Source organism: Bombus pascuorum, chromosome 13, assembly GCF_905332965.1.
Source record: "Bombus pascuorum chromosome 13, iyBomPasc1.1, whole genome shotgun sequence".
NCBI classification, from domain to species: domain Eukaryota; kingdom Metazoa; phylum Arthropoda; class Insecta; order Hymenoptera; family Apidae; genus Bombus; species Bombus pascuorum.
In genome coordinates, this window is record NC_083500.1 from 5,569,217 (window position 1) to 5,589,746 (window position 20,530).

Sequence of the window (20,530 nt, forward strand, 5' to 3'; positions counted from 1 at the left end):
TTTTCAGATGCTTTGAGTTTAGGATAGCAATTTGTGATTGTAAAGTTTCGAAAGATTCTCGGTAAGTTTCTTCGTTCTTGCTGTGCAGAAGCACCGACAATGGAAAGTTACCGAAGCGCAAGCGCTCGCTCGGCACTTTCCACCAGTACACTCAACCGACCGTAGCAGCCATACAATGCATCGGTGGTAGTGCTGCTGACATTGGTAGTGAGCCGTTTGCTATGGTACTCATGGGCATGGGCTGGCGGTGAAGCGAGATCTCACAACGAACACATCGGTATCGTCGACCAACACCAGCTTGTCGAATGATTATACGGCAGCACACTATCGCACGGCGTAGCATGTGGTATATGACGGTATAAGGGGTATGCTAGATACAATGAACGTTCGTTCTCTTACGTTCGTATATACGTATATTCAACATAGCGGAGACAAACCCTTACGCGAGATACACATATATAGGAAAAGTTTTGAAGAAACGGCCATAAGTTTCCCTGTTGCTTGCAATTTTGCACGACGGTCACGGACGCTAGCAACAAAGTAGTGGAATGCAAAATTAACGGATTGCGAGGACAAAGGAGAGACCACCTAAAATTGGACAAACCCGATTTTTCAAATTATTTTAATTACTAAAATATTTGATGAATTTTACAGGCGAAGCAAAATACGAGAAACGTTAGAAAATATTTTAGAATGAAACTTACAAAAAAGAAGCTGCAATTTTATAGCATGTTCTCTTAATTGAGTTTCAACTCGTCGATTCGCAGAACGAACGTCATTAAGCTCGTAAGCACGGAAGTACAGCGCGCGTGTCGTTGCGTTTACAAAATTGTGAAATCGCTCGTTTCCCAACGGCTCCGGCATCCGTCTCGTGATCTTCCTCCGCAAGCATAAAAAAACACGTTTACCCCCTCTACGTTTTGCAAGCGACCAATCGTCGAGCATTTGGGAGTGTTCAAAGCACACGGAGACTTTTTGAAAATGTTCGTGTCCCACAAGGGTTGCAAGAGTCTCCTTTCCTGCATATGCCCTTTTGTGCGTGTTCGAGCCACTTCTGGCGTACACGTATATCCGTAGACCGTGACGCGTTGCACACAAGCTCCGTTCTGTGTATGCGAGACCCCGTCTACCTACACGATTTAATCTCGCTTGGTATAGAACGTGACGGTGTGTACGCACGTAAAGGGACACACACAATGTTATCGAGCGTTGTGTTGGAGCACACGGTGTGTGCCAGCCGTGCTACGGCACCACTGGCGCGCCTCTACCCCGGCTTTAGCATCGATTTCCAGTCGGACGACCCAGCGCGATCGAGCGAACGGTACGCGCCTTCACGAGGAGGTACATATCGAGCGCGTCCGCCGCTCGTGGGAGTCCGCGAAGAGGGGTCGCAAGAGAAATAATACAGTTTATCGTCGAAGCGACCGACGAATTTCTGCGTAAAGCATTATATATGATAAAACGCAATCCATCGCTTCTATTCCTTCGCTTTACGTATTAGGAAGGATAGGAAAGAGAGAGGGGCAGAGCGAGTGGGAGCGGATCTACGTAGAGGGGAGATAGGGTCGGGCGATTTAGTAGTAGTGTAGAGTCCCGAGGGGCAAGAGGAAAAGGGGACGGGCAGAAGGCAGCGAAGGCGCTGCCCTCAGTCGGTCGGCCGCTTTACTACAGTCAGCATACACAGAGTAGAGCAAGCGATTGACTATACGTAGTCTTTGCCTAAGCGCGCACTACACTCTGTGTGTTCCCGTTTTTCGAGTGAAGGCTTCGAGCTTCGTTCTGCCCGCTCTTTCGCTCGGTCGGTCGGTCGGTCGGTCGGTCGGTGTGGTTGTGAGTGTGTGTGCGCGCGCGCACTCACACGCGCTCATCCAAATAGAGACGGACAGAGAGGATAGAGAGAGAAAGACAGATACAGAGTGTTGAGGAGTCGTGCAGAGACAGGCGCGCGTACACAGCCATCGAACGTGGTGATTCGTACGGAGGCGGACGTGCGATAGAGCTAAAAACCGAGGCCGTTTCTTGCGAGGGAAAAAGACACGGCGTTGTCCTTCTTATCTTCTGGTCATCAACGTCACATCGTTGCCGTCGATGAGATCGTCAACGGGTTTTCGTCATCAACGCTTCAGCGTAAACTTTTCCTGCTCGACACGAAGATACACGAACAGTTATATGGGAACAGTCCGTACAACAACCAGTTCTGACAAACGGGAGGATCAAAGACGATCGTGAGTAAATAGAGCGAGAAAGAAGGGGGTGGCACGTACCCTTGCGGAACGCGCGTGTATAGTATCATCCGCGCGACGGACGATTGAAGCACGGGAGAACCGTCGTGTGTATTCCGAGAGTTCCTCCGTATATCGGTGCATACGTGCGTGTACGAGGACTACTGAGAGAGGTGGGGGCTGTTAGACTCTATACTTCGCGGACATCCGGCGGGGAAACCGCATGTATTCGTACGAAGCTCTCTGAGAGAGCGAGGGAAAAAAAGAGGAAGGATCTGCTGGCGCCGAGGGAAACACACGGGTGCTCTCTCGAGTGCTTGACGAAGAAACTTCAGAGAGGAGAAAGGAGGTTCTTTGCGTTCCGATTGCTCGCGTATCTTACACGTTCTCCTTGTTGTCCAGCTTAGACCGAGCCATATATATATATCATCGTTTTTCATAGACGTGGTATAGAATATTAGAGAATTCTGTTATTTATCGTAATCCTCGTATCGTTGATCCTCGTGTGTGCGTGCCCGCACGCAACGGTTGAAATTTTCGGTACAAATAATAAGGGTGGTGGAAAAGAGGTGGAAGGACGTGACGGTGAGAGAGAGAGAGGTAGAGCGAGGGATCAAGGGGGAAAGAGAGAAGTGAGAAACACGCCGAGCAGTGCTGCTCCCTATTGGCGACGTCGAGTCGCGCTCCCCACCCGGGACAGTCGAACGAGGTCCGAAGGCGAGTTCTCGGCGTGTAACTACGGTGATTTTCCCTTACGAGAGTGTACGCACGAGACCTCGTAGCTCTGCAGCACATCACGCGTTCCGCGTAAACATCTCTCGACTTCACGATATATATCGGTGGTCTAGTATTAAACTAGAAACGTCAATCCTGGGAAATACAGTGAAGAAATATCTTTCGGAGGAAATCGAAAAACAGCTAGAAGGAGAAAGAGACAGACGGAGAGAGAGAGAGACACTGGTAGTGAAGTCCGCTTTACACGCGTGCTATCGTCGATAATTCTCTCTCTCGGAACGCGATCAACTCTGTGTGTGCGCCGATCGTGAACGCGTCCCACGCGTGTGTCGCGTATCACCGCCGCCGGTGAAACCAAGAGAATTCGAACGAGTCAGAGGGTAAAATAGGATTTCTCGCGTGGTCGGTCCTCTCCCGTGGCACGCGCGGAGAGGGGTGCACGAAGAAGTGAGAGAGGGAGAAGGAAAGAAAGCGAGACACCGCTCGACGAGGATAGAAGAGGAAGAAGAGGGAGAAGGAGGGACAGAGAGTGTTGAGGGGAGCGACGAAGACGTGTATAGTGCACAGAGGCGCCGGTGCTGCGCCCCAACGGCCGTTCGTCGAAACTCAGTTATCACAATGGCTTCCGTGAAAGACACAGCAACTTTCTTCGCGGAGGGCACAGCGAATCAGTTTGAACATGTCTTGAAGCTTTATCCGCAGGCCCTCAGACTCAAAGCCGATCGGAAGACGAAAAAGCCCGAGGAGCTGATCAAGTTGGACAACTGGTAAGTTCGATATAACGTCTGATATTTCGTCGACATATTACGCCCGATACACACGGGCCCTCCTTTTCAACGAGGGGCTTCCACCACGGGCACACACGGGACAATGAACCCGTGGCGCGCCAGTTGCCACCACATACCGCATGTTGTGTGTGTTACCCGTATGGCCCCCTCGTCGGACCTAGCTGCAATTTCAGATAGTATATTTACTCTCTCCTATTCCCATGATCGACGACGATCGCCAGAGCGGCGGCTTCGAAACACGGTGGCCGCCAGATCGCCTTTTAACTAGTCATAGAAAGGATACATACTCGTGTTGTCACGTGGTGATTCTATTAACTTACTTTTTTCCTCTTTACTTCCTTTTTCTTTCACAATAATACAGGATGATATTTTGGTTAGTTTTAGTAGTAGTAATTGGATATTTAATATGGATTTTCGCCACGATAATATTGACCTAGGAATTTTCGTGGGAATTTTGTGCCACCTCATCGAGGAAGTTTCGACGTTGCCATTACGATCTCATGTTCTGCTATTGTATTTAGTGTTGTTTCGTGTGACAGCGTGTTTAAAAATTTTAGAAAGAATGTTAAGACGCACGAAAAAATATGATACAATTTCTCCTAAATATTTTTCTGTATTTCCATGAATGTTAAATGAATTTTCAAGCAAGCGTCGCGCTGGCAACGATGCCAGTGAAAGAGGCGACTCGCCGGCGTCGCTTTCACGGCGTCACACAACTACCTTGACTCGTTCGGACACGATTAACGAACCTTTCTCCACTCTTGTTTTCGCAATTCTTTTTTTTCAATGGTTGGTTCATCTAGCCTATATCCTCATTTCTTTTCCAAATCAAATAATTAACTCTTTGAAATTTTACGATACGTAACTTTGCACTTAACCCTATAATCTGTTTTTTTTAGCATCAATAACACTCTTGCACCTTTTATATTCAGTACGATTTTCGCATGTTCACACTATGTGAAATATCCTAAGATGTTCATTTAAATATTTTCAAATATCTAATTCAGGATCATAATATTAGACATTGAAACAAAAAATTTCAGAAACTCTATACTTGCAACTGTTTCGCAAAATTGTATTTAATCAGCCAGGTTTTTTAAACAAATTTTAGGTGGTAGCATTCTTTACAAATGTATTTTCGATAATATACATTTGACGTTGTAAAATGTGTACATTTATTTTCTCTACGTGAATAGAATTCGCATGTTCTTTATCAATAATTTATTGCTTTTCGGATTCTTGAATATTTAAAATTTATTGTATAATATCTATTGATATTCAAAAAGTTGTACAAGACAATTGATTACCCTTTTTTGGAACTACAAGCGCTATCACTAAACATTTTCAGAATTTTCTTCTATTTATTCGTCCCTTGCCAAATTTTAAATTATATATAATATTCGAATCAAATGTGATATTGCTAAATCTGAAACCAATGTAAATTCTCCCTGCGGAAATCGTTTTCTCACATCTTTTGTCATGTCAAATAGACTTTTTGTTCCACAAACTGAAGTCTTTTGTGTATCTTGCTCTGACCTATACTTCTTTCTGTTCAAAATTCAACTTATATTTTCTTACTATGCTTTCGTAAGTTATATACGTTAGTGTAATATTTTTCGGATAAAGGCAATTTTACAAAAGCTTATAAAAGAAATCACTATTTATTTATCTATTTACATAGAAAATTTTATTATGTGCCATTGCATGATCATGATTGCGAATTCAACTAGGTTAACTCGTAAACTAGTATCATTGAGTCATTGGAGACTATAACAATTTAAGGTTAGATTACTTAATTTTTTGACTTTTTAACTTAATCTAATTCTATTATACCTATCTTTATTATGGAAAATAGAGGTAGGTAAAGTACAAAATAAGATAAATATTTTACCCTAAATTTTAATAATCTAACATAAATTATCATAGTTTTCCACGAATCAACACAGTTATTTGAGGTTAAAATATATGTATGTATTTCTAGATCCGTAATTAAAAACTAAACAGTGTCCATTGTTGACAGCCGTCAGTTGGTTTCGTTATAATGTTCTTTTTATGTTAAGCAGTGTCGATAATATTTTTGATAATAAGTATTTGGCAATCGTTTATTAATGTAGATTCTTATCATTAGATATGCTTGCTGGATAAAGTGTAAATTTTAAATGAAAGAATAGTCCTTTACTATCAAATATAACAGAGCTCTGTAAATTGTGAAGTAAGGTTATGTCAATATTGTCCAACTTTGTTTTATTTTATTCATTCACGGTTTAATTTCACGCACGGAGATCTAAAGGTTTGTTACACGTGACAAACGTACTTTAATTCGTTATTACGTTCAACGAAACTCGTGTAATTTGATAAAATATTTCTAGGTTAGAGTTGCGGGATTCCATAGAAAATCAATGCAAGACTACTTTTCTTTTTTCAAAAATACTGCTTGATACAGGAAATTTATATTTATAAAGAATTTGGATACGAGTTTATTCGCCTACAAATTAATAAATTACTTATCGCGTATAGAAATATGTAAGTTCCGTAATTACCAAGTAAACAGTAAAGTTAATGTCTATTAATTTTTACTATATGTAAAAGAATTTCGATGAACATTGTGTTTAAAGTTAACAAGAGCAGTAATTTATGGTCAGGTGATATGATGCAGAAAAATACGTAGTAAACACGTTATCGAAGGACATAAATAATGTAACATGTAATATTTTGTCAAGTTACAAATGTAAATAGTTAATTATATAGAAGATGGGATATGTAATAAATATTTCTAAAATTGAAGAAAGAGGTTTATCGTAATTCTTCATAACTACTTCAATTTCTTCATATTCCGTAAAATTCTGGGATCTGAATGGAAAGAGCAAATCCTTGGAATTCGTTTTATAATCACATTGTTGGCAAGCAAAATTTAATAATGGGAATAGACCGGAAAAAGTAGCAAATGAAATGTTACGTTAACACAATATTTGCTCTTAATGAGATAATACACACATACATATATATTTCTCTATTAACACATTGCTGGTTATTGATGGTTATCCATAACTATTATTAGAGAATGATTTTTGAAATTGGTCGAAACATTTGCATTAAATAAACAGTTATTAAAAAGTTAAAATTGTTTGAATGCCTTTTGACTTATTTAACATTTCACATTGTTAGTATTCAAATTATTGACAATTTTACGAACGTAACTGTTTATTTAGTTTGAATATCTCAATTAACGTTTAGTATGGGTTATTCAACATTTAACTCAGAAACATTTGTCATATATGGTACACGATATAACTTATAATTATTATAAAGAAGATTAATTGCTTGAAAATTATGAACCTTATTATTAAGTACTAATATTTCTACTAATTAAATACCAATTACGTATCGTGCTGAAAAATGATATCACTACGTCGCTATTGACGAGACACATAAACTTCACGTAGCATTCAACGTGTACATATATCAAAGTTGAACAATTTTCATAAAATTAAAAATTGTATCATTTTTCATTCAAGAGCCTCGTCCGTATACCGAATATTTTACCTCCGAAGAAAATTACCGACTCGGCTTACAAAGCGTCAGCAGCAGCCCCTTAAGAATCAATCCTCTCTCGTTACACAAATTACCAAAGACAAGGCGTTGGATAAAGCTCGTTTATCAAGACCGACGCGCGGAATTTGGAGCGTGGAGACGATAAAAACGAGGATTTATCAAGGGGAATCCGATTTGTCTGGTTCTACTGCGAAATTATAGAACGCAGCTCGATGTAAACTCGACTGAAATTCGGAGCGAAATGCCTGGAACCGGGACAGTTGCCGTTGACGAGGCGTCCGCGAGCGACAACGAGGTTTCCACGGCGCGTGCTTCAATTCCACTGGCGTCACGTCTGGCTTAATTAATTAAAGGCAGGTTCGAGACTCGTTAAATTCCACGTTACGACTTTTTAGTCTTTCCTACGACGACCGGGAATCGGGCAATAATAATGGAATCTTTACCATCCACGATCGTCCCGCGTTCTGCCGTTTAATTATTCATTCTCTGTTCGATAGTGCCCTCTTTTTCCACCCTTCCCCACCAATTTCCCTTTGTTTTTGTTAATTCTGCATAGATCAAACTAGCGTCAATCTTTCTTCGTTTCTCTGCACATCCCCTTTGACCAATCGTTCGCTCTTTTTTCTTCTTCTTTTTTTTAACAACCTATACACACCTTGGAAAACTTATCCGTACCAGTTAAACGAACGATTACGATAAATTGAATTGTTGGCTTCGGGGAAACGCATCTTCTTTGTGCCTGAAAGGGGATGAAAAGTCCAAGAACGGTATTTCTCGGTACTTCGCTATTTATCATAGCTAAGTAAAACTGTGATTTTCTCTTTATAATGTTTTCATAAAGAAATATTTTTAATAGGCTGAAAGAAATTTAAGGGGACGTTAACCCTCTATAAACAAATTGGATCGTTGATGATCTAAGAAATTCTAACTGTAGCACAGACATTTATAAGCATCCCAGAATTTTATCAGATTTCTGGAGAGTCTGAAGTAATAGGAAAACTAGGTTTGCACCCAGTTTGTCTATGAAGTATGGAAAATTGTTTGTCTGCGAAGAGTATATGTGAACAAAGAGATCTTCAGTATCTCTAAACATGTTATAGATCTTAGTCACTTCTTTTTATTTAGCAAAAACCTAATTAGTAAGCGTTGAGAATTTCTCATGACAAAATTTCCTATAAAAATAATTTTATCTAGTAGAAACGTCCCACTTGGGGATTGTGATTCTTAAATTTACAAGTCAAGTTCTATGCCTTTATTCCACGCTAAGGAAACGAATGATTACGATAAATTTAATTGTTGACTTCAGAGAAATACATCTGATCGTATCTAGAAGAGCTGAAACAAGGAATCCATTGAGCATACATATTCCAACGGAAGTCAATGGATGGATATAGTGGTAGACGAATTTACTGAACCATTTATTGTTACTATTATTTAATACATGTAAGAGAATAATTTTCTATTGTGGTTTTTGTTATTGATAGTTAACTGGAAATTTGCAACATCGTGATCGATGTGGAAGTGGAGAGACTTTGCTTGCAGTCCTCTTCTAGCTGAAAGGTGGAGGGGAATGGTACCGTTGTTTTCATTGCTGGCAAAGCTTGTTTACGTCAAGGCTACTTTTCTACGGCGTCCACCGATGCCTTGTCATCGTTACGCGATGTATCTGACTTCCTCGAATCATGTTCAGTGAGAGAAACATGGTAAACGAATTGTGCGTCAATGGAAATTGCTCTGGGAGATATTTTGGAAGAAGTGCAACTTATAGTGGCTCGTTAATTGGCTTATTAATTGGCTTACTTCAGGGTTACTTATAGTGGTTCACAAAAGTATGTGAACATTCTCCATAGTAAACTTGCATAGTTAATATAGAGACTCGTTCGATATTCTTGAAATACTAAATTTGGAAGAATTTGGAGTATTCCGAATTATTATTACGTAGTTGATATATTATATCTAAAACTTGCTGTATATCTAGCGATCGAATTTTCAAGTTTCTTAAATACTTCTTCTTTATTGAATTACTTAACATATTTGTAGACACATGCCCAAAATTTGGAGTACTTTTACTCATTCAATAGTTCTAACTAATCTAATATGTTAAAGTCTTAGTTAATGTGAAATCATAGTTTCAATTTAGTATTTCATTATTCTAAATTACTTGATATATTTAAAATGTCGTTATCGATCGTCGTTAATAATCGAATATTCCTAAGTTCTAACTTTCTTTAATATCTCACCGTTGTAAATATCCTACAATATGCTTAGTGTACCCGAAATTAGAGCCTTAATAATCAAATACATATTTTCAACATGCTATCTTCAGTACTCTGTATCAAATCGCTTCATCTTCATTCAAACTCGCTTCATATTGTTTATTATACTTTTAGACTCAATAATGCCGCATGTAAACCTAACACCGGGTCCACAAGTTTTTCAAACGTTCCCTCCTATGTGTCCTAGCGATTATTTCTCTTTTCATCGTTTGTTTTTCTAACGCTGTAAGAAACAGTTGCGTAACACCACGTGTGCTTCATGGCAAAGAGCCCCAACGATGCAGGTCGCAGACGGTTGTATTTTCAAAGTCGGCTTTCTCTTCATTGATACTCTTTTCTTTTGTATCAGCCGAGAGTCGCATAGAAGTACACCGCCAAGTAGCTTCTTAAGAAGATAAACTTACAAGGATTGCGGACACGGCTTGCCCGTGTCACTCGCGAACTGAATACCAACTCGAGGTGCTTGAATTTTCCTAGCTCTTTTACATTCGGTTAAAGATTACCGAGAACAGTTTTTAAAGTTATTCTATGCGCCGCTGGATGATCAGGTGGATGAAGTGAAAGTTTAGGGAAATACGTTTTCCTTGAGCTGTACGACAGTATTACAGCTGTTACGACAGTAATAGTTCGGTTTAGATTATTTTTAAGTAATACGACGATATTACGAGTATTACTATAATAATAATATGATTTACGTTAGTTTTATGTCTTTTGCTATTACAGGTGACTATTCTCGTTAAACGTCAAAATTATCGTATACTAAAAAAGATAACTACATGTATCGTTCTAATTTATACCTACTATCGTTGAGTCATAGGTGATTGCAACTGTTCGAATTGAGTTATTATTGAATTAGATCCTAACCTAATTAGGTTTAACCCTTTCGGCATTAAAGGTGACTATTGTCATGAAACGTGAGTCTCATCGTACATTAAAGATAACTATATATTTTTTTCATTTACATTAGCATCGTTGTTTTGTAAGTGACTATTGCACTTTGAATAAGGTTATGTTATATTTAGTCCTTTCTACTTGCTATTAAAGGTGACTATGTATAGTTAGAGAATAGCGAGCTCGTGGTAAACTAAAGATAACTACAACTATTCAACGAGTGTTCACTATATATTAAAGATGACTATAATCGACTAACATTGAACGCTCGTTATAACCACGTATGAATATAGTTACACGAAGTTGAACTCTTTCCATAGTAAAATATAACAGAATGATTATAAACGAAGACACATACGACGTCTTGAAAGATAAGTTAACAACTTTGGTTGAACACAGCATAATATGCTATTTTCTGATTTACTTTCCTTTGTTCAATTTGCATTGTTATGCAATATGTTTACACTAACATAAAATATAGTCTCATGACGTCAGTTGTCTCGTGGACGTAGCGAAAGGATTAAAGTATTTCATTTTACTTTGTATATTATATTTTACATGGTAAAAATTATTAATGGCCTTCATCGTGTAAAATAAAGAATACAGGGTAAAGTATAATCTAAATCGAACTGCGATAGTCATCTATAAATCAAAGAGTTAAAGGGAGATACTCTAGCTTTGAATCCCATAGGATCACTGACAAATGATGTGAGTGCCAAAACGAAGATCTTATGTGTAAACAAATGCCATGTGCTTGCTCATTTTGGCACTCCGGTTAGCTCTATTTTGAAATTGTTCTGAAAGCTAAAACAACTTACTCTAGCACTTACAGTGTTTACTGCTATATACCTATAAAATTTTATGGATGTAGTTGTTCCACTTATGCTTATGTATTTAATTAGATAATCTAATGCGAACAGATGATTATTATCGATATACGACTGTGTATAATATATGTCTTGCACTGGATATGAGATAGAAGAAAGAATCTTCGGAGTGAATTTTGTAGAATAAAAATAACAAGCCTCTTTGTCTCTTCAGTGGCCCTGGGAAAAATTGTTTTATGTCAAATGCTTAATTCTTTTGTTTCGTTTAATTTAAAGAATAAGTCATAGAAGAAGAATTTAATTTTGAAATCAGTTCAGTCAATTTAAAACGTTAACCAAATTACTGACTTCCTGTGTTATTTTATAAAAAAGAAATTTATCGAACAATTAATTTATCTTAAAATCCTATGGTAATTTAGGAGAAAAGTAACCTTTAGTTTTTTACTTAACTCATCCAGTGTCGAAGTGACTAAAGGAAGAGACTTGGGGAAATATCTCGCTAATCAGGATAGAAAAAATTCTATTCACGGAGATTAAATTACGCATTGTAGTTACAAAAGCAGGTAAAATAATCACCATAAGTATATCGACTCTTGCACCTCTGGTAATTAGAATTCTTTCTCGAAGAAGGGACAGGTGAAAAGCAACGTTCGCAAGGTTGAGAGACCGCAACTTTTTGCTACGGTCAAATTACGCTTTTCCGGTTTGCAGTTTGAAGAAACCCGAGGGCAACAGGATACTCAGGTGAAGAAGCAGGGAGAACCTTTCACGACGTGGCGAGGGAAACACGCGCAGAATGATCATCGCGATCTATTCGCCTACATTTTCCTATATCATCGGGTTTTCCGTTAGGTGATACACAAGTTCGCTTCGTAGAAATATTTTCGCTGATTCACTCGTTCGTCAAAGCGATGAAAACATTGGGGTCAAACGGTTAGCGATCGAACGTTGAGCTGTAGTCGATGTGGTCATCACTGTTCGATTCCTTTTGTGCTTGTAATTCTAATAAATATCTGTTTCATCGTCTTCACGGAGTTTCTATGGTCCCTTCGATTTCGTCAATCGTGAACTATGGGAATGGGCGAGTTTCGATAGTTTGGTCACCGATTTTTATTGTGAAGTTACGGTTACAGTGGTTCTCAACCTTGTTTTCTCGTAAGATTCCTTGCTTTATCGTAGTTTTTATTTCATCGTGTTTGCGGAAATAATTTTAATCTCGTTGGAATTTTAGCTGGCAAAAAATAATTAGATATAAAATTGTGACAATGATAGACGTGTCTGTTATTCATTCGGAAGAACGATTGCAAGATAATCTTTGTAAAATTAAGGTGCTGCAGATGCTCAGACCGGTTCTCGTGACATTTCTCATTTTATCGTGTTTTTTGGAAATATTATTTTATTGGAATCTTAGTTGGCAAATTCAAATGTACCTCTTATTATATTTTTAATTGAGTTAATTGTATCTATGTATCCACTTGGAAGGATAATCATTTTTCTTTCTATTTAGTGACTTTCTACAGCACCGCTTAAAGTTTCGCATTACTCCTCTAGCGATAGTTGGGATAATAAGCGAATCATAAACGATAACACAAGGATATACAAAAGAAATTTGGCGATTTTTAGTAACGTTGCATTTGGGTTCAGTGCTTAATGGGCTAATGATAGAAGAATTTCGGAGAAGGAGCAAGAAGAGAAGAGTAAGAATACACCTGATCGCGTTAAAGTTGCTTTTTAAGATCTCGTTGTGATTCATGAGTCTCCTGTCCGATTCATAGGTTTCTTTGCACGGATATTGGTTGGAATATCTAGCGAATGACTAAGCTATCTTCGCATTTTAAATATCTTACCTCTTCAGCCATACAGTTACTAGAGTCTTTGAGAAATTCAATTTGCCAAAAATACTCAGTTACAAAAATCTAGTGGATTCCAAAACGCGAAGTATGAAAGATATTTAGAAATTCACTTCTTTTACTACTAGATACTTTGCACAAACACCTTGAACAATCAAAACAAACATCCGGAGCACAAGAAACGGCCACGATTTTAGAAGTATTATAAATACTTGAACCTTTTGAAACTTTGCAAATTTATATAAACCTTCATCTTTGAAAATTGTCATTCAAAAAATATATCAACTAACTCTGCAATTCTCTTTACAAATTACAATATTGGGAACGCGAAAGACCATCTAAAGTACCTATTTAAAAATTCACTTGATCCAATAACAGATACTTTGCACTTGAGCCATCCGCATAAATGAGGGGCAACAAAAATCTTCGCAATTCTAAAAGTATTATAGGTAATATCATAATATCGTAATTTTACGTAAAATTGTATTGGAAACGATTTGGCGCTAATAATATATTAATGGACACGTTTACAGCGATGAGAAACGGTCGTGAAAACGATTGGTGCCGGGACTATTGGGCAACGAGGTGTTTCAAAACGCGGTGAAAATGGCCCGCCGTGAAAGAGGAACAGTCCCGTGGATGCGCGTGCTTTCCAGGCTTGTTTCACGTTGGAATTCGCGAAATATTCCCGCGGATTACGGGTAGGTGTGCGCGCGAGGGGGGCGGAAATAAAAGAGGCGAAGGATCGTCGTAAAAGCGAGCTGGAAAAATAAGGCTTGTAGAGTTCTCGCGAGGCACAATCCTCCTCCTCGGCGTTTTAAAGCACGGCGATTGTGTCAAGGTTGTTTTAGCGTTGCGTGGCGTTCTGTGGCGTGGCGCGCGAGAGCCTCTCAAAATGGTTGCGCGGCCGACGTCCTGAAAAGGTTTCGAGCTATGTCTCAAAAGAACCGTCTACACCAAAGAAATGCTCCGTTACGACACTTTACTCGATTGTTTTCTTTCTTCGACTTTCTAGACCTGGACGATCGACAATGAATAACCATGCGAATAATCGCAATCACTTGCATGGTAATTGCAATTTCTTGCTACTTTGATATTTAAATCGTTTGATCTTTTTTATTGGTTTTTTCTTTTTTTGTTTATGGTTTCTTATTGATAGATCGAAGATTTTTTGAGCATTTATGGGAAATTTAAAGATTCACGTATCTGTAAAGTACATAACTTGGTAACTTGGTGCAAGTAGTGGCAATATCAGTATTTATAAGTTGACATATTAGCGCTTAAAGGTACCTTAAAAAATTCGTTACAAAAATAGTTTGTGACACGGTAATTTCTGCTGTTTCAAGTTTTTTTTCTGATACAAAAAGACAAAGTCGAAGTTTATACTATTTGTGTTATTTGTCGACTTTGAACCTTTTACAGAAAGTTTATTGGTATTGACATGTACAAATATAAATAGCCATTTCTAGATAGAATTTAAAGTTGTCTATGTATATAATTGTTTAGGAACTCAATACTGGGTTTAATTCAATTTTAAAAAAAAAAAAAAAAAAAAAAAAAAAAGATGGTATTAATTATCCTTACCATTTTAAAGCTGAACTTTTGCCATTTTCTTTCTGCTGTTTGTCTATATTCCATTTTATATAGTCTGTATTCCATTAAAAATTATTTAATCACTATTTCGTAACAATTTCTATGATGGAATTTTACGACAAAGATAAAAAACGCGGGGAACTTCAAGCATTTTAATACATCTTGAAAAATGAATAAATTCTGAATAGAATATTTTAATGAAGTAAGGTAGAGTTCTCGTCATAATTCTGAGTGAGACAAATCTTTGCCTCACTTAGATCCTACTTTTTAATTACGCTCATAAGAGTACTACATGTTTATCAGTTTCACTGTAGAAACAGATCCAAGTTTTTCGAAATCTAATAAAATATTGCGAAACGTATAATATAAATACATGATGTCTGTGACTTTTTATGGACATAATCGAAATATTATATTTGAAAGTATATGCTGTATGAATATGTTTAAGAAAATTAGACTATATCTATAGGAACCCATGTAATATACAGTAATAGTTCGTAGTAATCCATATACGTTACGAGTTTTTAAGGTTTTGGAATGTACTTGGTTTATCAGCAAATTGGTTGAAGCCAATTAATAATTAAACGAATACTCGACGTGCGTTCCTTTTAACGAAGTATTTTCATCCATGTAAAGACATGTGAAATTTCACTTTGAAATCTCGCGGAGGAACACCCACGTTTGGTATTAATTCAACGATCGACGAGAATCAAGCGAATGGAACTCATTTTTGGGGCTTCTTTTTTCTTATACCCTTCCACCGTCGAAGCCAGTGGAAAAGAACCAATCCAATATCTCGTTACTTTTTTCTAAGAAAATCATAGTAACTTTCTATCTTTATCAACTAGTCGATAATAAATATTTATTTATTCAAGAGAAGCAATCCAATACATAATATAATAAGAATAATAGGAAATTCGATCCAGGAAAAAAGTAAGCGGATAAAATAAATTTAATTTAAAGATTTAATAAATACCAACCAATAATAAGAATAAATAATATGGCATAATCATATATACATATCAAGGTTTATCCAATTCTTAACAGATTTCTGTTATTCCTTTCATAGTCTTTAATCACTCAAATGATTTTTGTTTGCAAATTTAATTTAAAGCGACTAACAAATACTAACCAACTCTAATAATAAATCATATTACATAATTACACATTTAATTATGTATACATCAAGGTTTATCCAATTCTTAACAGATTTCAGTTTATTCTTTCTTTTTTATTCTTTTTCTACTCTGAAATATCATTCAAATACCTTTCGTATGATTTTCAGCATTTATTTCAATAAAAATTAAAATTCATCTGGTTTTTACAAGTTCTAGTCGCCATGGATTTTGCTGAATTGTCGTCAGAATATCGTGCAAGGTTTATTTTGCCCGCAAAAGAACTCATTGTATTCTTATCTCCGCTTTATTGCGAAAAGAAGGCAACAAAAATACCAAAAAAAAAAGGGAAGAAAAAAGAGAGCAACGACAGTTGAACTCTCGTTTGAGAAATTACTTTTGGCTGCGAGACAAACTAACCGCTCTACGGTTTCCTCGGTGGTCTTTCCCCTTCTTCCATGATAATACTGTTCATTATCGTCCAAGTTTCACCGCAAACCAAAAATCCTAATCTTCAAACCGTTCCATCGCTCTTACACAGCGCGTAATTGGAAACATTCTGGAATCCTTTCTGCAACGTTCTATGAAAATAACAGCGGTCTTTTAAATTCTAGTTTCGAAAAAAAGCAAGAATGTTACCTCGATGGAGAATTATTAGTTTTCTTTCATTTCATTCAGGATTCTAGCTGACAGAGGGGAAAAGAAATTAAAGTTGTGTTATTAAAAACTTGAGAAGAGATGCGTTTCTCTTATCGATCGATAAAAACACGCGCAGAATTTAAAAAAAGGATTCGATCCTGAAAGTGTTAGCGATTGGAATACTAAAGTGTTTTATTTTATTCGAAAATTCCGAGCAATGAATCTCCCAGACTTCCGAAACATCATTCACGAATAAAAACTTTATCTTCAATCCTGAATTGTAAAAAATTTGAATCGACGATAATAACTCGAATTCCCTATATTCTTATTAGTCATTGGAAAGCAACCTCAGCAACGCAAATAAGCTAATTATCAAGAATACTACTCGTGCACAACTATTACGGTTATGGCACATACGGTTACATACTATGAATCACATACTGTGATTTACATATCGCAAATTTATACTCGCGAATAAGTAAACAACCACGTGCGAGTAAACAAATGAGAAAATCGAGCTAAGTACATCGAACGTGATTGGGAATCAATCGAACGTATCCGTTCTACTATCGGCCACTGCAATCAACGTAATACGTTAATTACCACCTCCACGGTGCTTCGCGTGCTCTCTTTCAAACAGTGAACCGCCTAGCAGCCGTAACTCAAGGAAACACGCGTCCAAGTGTCACATTATATGAATGAAATACAAACTATCCGTAACTAAGTTTAGCCGTTCAGCCAAACAGCTGATCTCAGCCGACCTCCGAAAGTACCTACAATAAAACCACGCGAGAGAGTGCTCTCCGTATCTGTCTCTGTCTCTCCCGTTGCATGGCCGTGTTCACGGATGCAGCCTCCGAAGAACAGAGAACTTGTCTCTCGGTGTCGATGACCCGAATAATGGGGACGAAGAAAGAGTTCGCTGGGAAAAAGAGGAAACGTTACCTGAACCGGGACGTTCGCCGCTAAATGAAACCAGATTCTTCGGAAAACGGCATAAAATAATATGAACAGAAAAAGTACAGCTCGATATATTAGAATACGAATGGTGATAGGCAATGGCTGAGTCAAATACTGAGACTTTAGGATTAAACATTTGGATTACTCTGTATGTATGAGGATAGCTGGAATAAACGTAATTGGTTTTCAAATGTTTGTTACGGTATCTGTCGAATTTATAATTTATTATGAAATATGCATGGGATATAGTGGATAGCGTTTAAATGGGAAAATTCCTTATATTAAATTAAATTTAATTTAATTTAGTTCGTAACCGTTACTCGAAATAAAAATTTTGTAATTTCGCTTTTATCGAAATTAGGAATGTAAGAAAATATATAGATGACAGAAACAGTCGTAGAGGAAATTAGGCATTAATTTTCCCTAAATGTTGTTGCATTGTATACGCGTTGAATCGGGGGAACACGTGTTTTCTAGTGGAAATCGTTCACCTTCAAATCGATTTCTTGTGACGATGTTGGTATTTAAATATATTAAAATTTATGTAATTAAACTAACACGTGTTTGTCTATGTGGTCAGCGAAAATTACGTAAGTATTAAATTAAAAAACGCGAAGAGTGAAGATGGAGGTCGAAGGTGGATGTGATCAGTTGTAAACATTTGGATTCGAAACGTTTAAAGTATAGAAGTGCTTAAATTTTGATTCGAATTTTCTGCTTGAACTTCGAATAATATATTTATTTTACACATACACTGATGCAGACAGTAATATAAGTTAGCAGTACTTATATAGAAAGGGAAAAAGAAATTTTGAATATTATAATGATGCCTCGATAATTTGTAAAACAAATGAGTCAAAACTATGATCTGTACTTGAGACTCGTAAAAAGAATCACCTAACTTTCATAATGAGGAATCTTTTTCCTCAAATTAAAAAATGATTTATTTCATATTTCAAAAATATATAAAGTTCACTAAAGGACATTATTAAGAAATGGAAATCAAAATTATTAAAGTCTGTAAAATTCCATAGTGATTCTGAAAAAAAAGGAAACAAAAATTATCAGTTGAATTAAAGAGGGATTAAATGGATTAAAAGAGAATGATAGGTTGGAATAAAATTGGAAGGTTTTAGAGAATAGAGAAAATATAGAAATAAAGTAGAAAGATGTTTGATGGAATATCGGAAAATCCGACGTGGAGAACGTGTCCTCGATTTGGCTCGTATTCCATCGTCGATGTCTGCCAGACCACGTGAGCGTCAGTAGGTGGAAAACCGCTTCTTGCGGCTGCATTTTTAATCAGTATTCCACGATTTCTATGTTCCATGATACTGCTGGTTACGTAATCGTTCCCCTGTAACCGTGATCTTGCATACCCTGACGTTCCATTCACAACTGTCTTCGCTTACTGACCATCCGGTGACGTTTTCTGTTTGCAGGTATCAGAATGAGCTTCCAAAGAAGATCAAGTCACGCGGTAAGGACGCGCATCTCAATCACGAGGAGCTCGTGCAAACGATGAAATGGAAGCAAATAGTGAGTCGATATTCTTTGCATACTGTCCTTTATTATATTTTGATTTTCTAACTCTCTATAACTCGATTCTTTTGTTCAAAGTTAATACCAGAACTCAGTCTTTCGTTAATCACCTAGTTCGATTTCTTTAATGAAAGAAGGGGTAGTGTGGTGCTTTAGAGAAAAATTCGTAATATTCAGGAAAATTTGTATTCTTTGTTTTTTTTAACTTATCTTCTCTTATAGAATCATTGCCTTGAAACACACTGTATAAAGTATTAAACAGTCGAATTATTCAAGAACTTTCTACTGCTTTACAGTAGTTTAACATTGGATGTTAACCCTCTTGTTACACTAGCGGGTATATAGCTTTAAAAAATGTATAGAATTTAAGATTTGAAATTTTTTTTTAATTATAGCTCTAACAATCTAAGCAAGTCTAAAGTTAATTGCTCGCGATGAAATATTTAAAGTTACAAGATATTCAACCTACGATAAAACGGATTAGATTTGAATGTAATTGATTTTGTCTGACAATGGACTAAAAGATTCATCATTCAGGTCACGTGGAGTTATAGAGGGTTGAATGTAATTACAAGAAGAGGAATTAGCTCTTCTAAATGATTAAATTAAAATTGACACTCTGAAATAGTCAAACCTCAATGTAAATATGCTTTTCCAACTGTAAATAAGTTGTTCGATTACGCAACTTGTTAAAGATAGCGGTGTACACCAAGTTCATGATTCTACGCTAAAATGCGAATTAGACTCGTGGGTAGCTTGTAGACTCAATCGAAGTTTTACAAGTTTCAAAGTTCGTTTGAACATATATACGTCGCGCACAGCGCAATGATTCCAAATGGGTTTTAATCGCGACATACGTTTCATTTTGATTATAAATTTTAGTATCCCGACGAAAATAATTTACTGAAGATACAAAAAGAAAAAGCAGATTGATAATACAAAAACATATATACGAAGGATTAAACTTCTTCTTTTCTCTCGATGTCTTTTCGAAATTTAATCCAACTGTGAACAGCTCAATTCCGATAACAAGATTCAACTTGTACTTCCATACTGTCATTTTAACTTTCTTTCAGGAAATATATTTTTCGTACATACATATCAACTTGTTAATTCTTAATCGAAAATTTTTTAATCGGAAATTTTTACAGCCGTGGAATTAGGAATGAATAAAGACAGATAAATCTTCATTAGATCGATTTTAGTCCTTGTAAATGTACGTACGAATGTAATCTATCTTTAATAGAAACGAAGCGATATGTAGAAGAATAGAAGATTTTCAAATGTCGACACTATCACGCGCGAAAGATTGATAATTCGACTTAAGACATTTTCCGTAATTAGCAGGTTAAAAGCTACTAATTAAAATTCAAAAAGTAATTTTATAATTTGTCGAACACAGCTTGGAAATTTCGACATATGGTGGTACGTGTACTTACCATCTTGAAAAAGTATTTCTAAAACCCGTGTATCAACACCATATGCGGTAGTAATATACGCCATAATTTATTTTATACGCGCTGAAAGAGTCGACGAAACA

At 36.9% G+C, this 20,530-nt stretch overlaps 1 protein-coding gene across 1 annotated transcript in view; it reads left to right on the top strand.

Moving 5' to 3' along the window:
• The first annotated feature begins 1,582 nt into the window (after window positions 1-1,582).
• Window positions 1,583-20,530, top strand: part of LOC132913784 (uncharacterized) — a 28,999-nt gene continuing 10,051 nt past the window's right edge. The window contains exons 1-2 of the mRNA XM_060972351.1: window positions 1,583-3,724; window positions 18,891-18,987. Coding sequence (XP_060828334.1) covers window positions 3,576-3,724; window positions 18,891-18,987 — 246 coding nt within the window. The 5' untranslated portion in view covers window positions 1,583-3,575. The remainder of the gene's footprint in view (window positions 3,725-18,890; window positions 18,988-20,530) is intronic.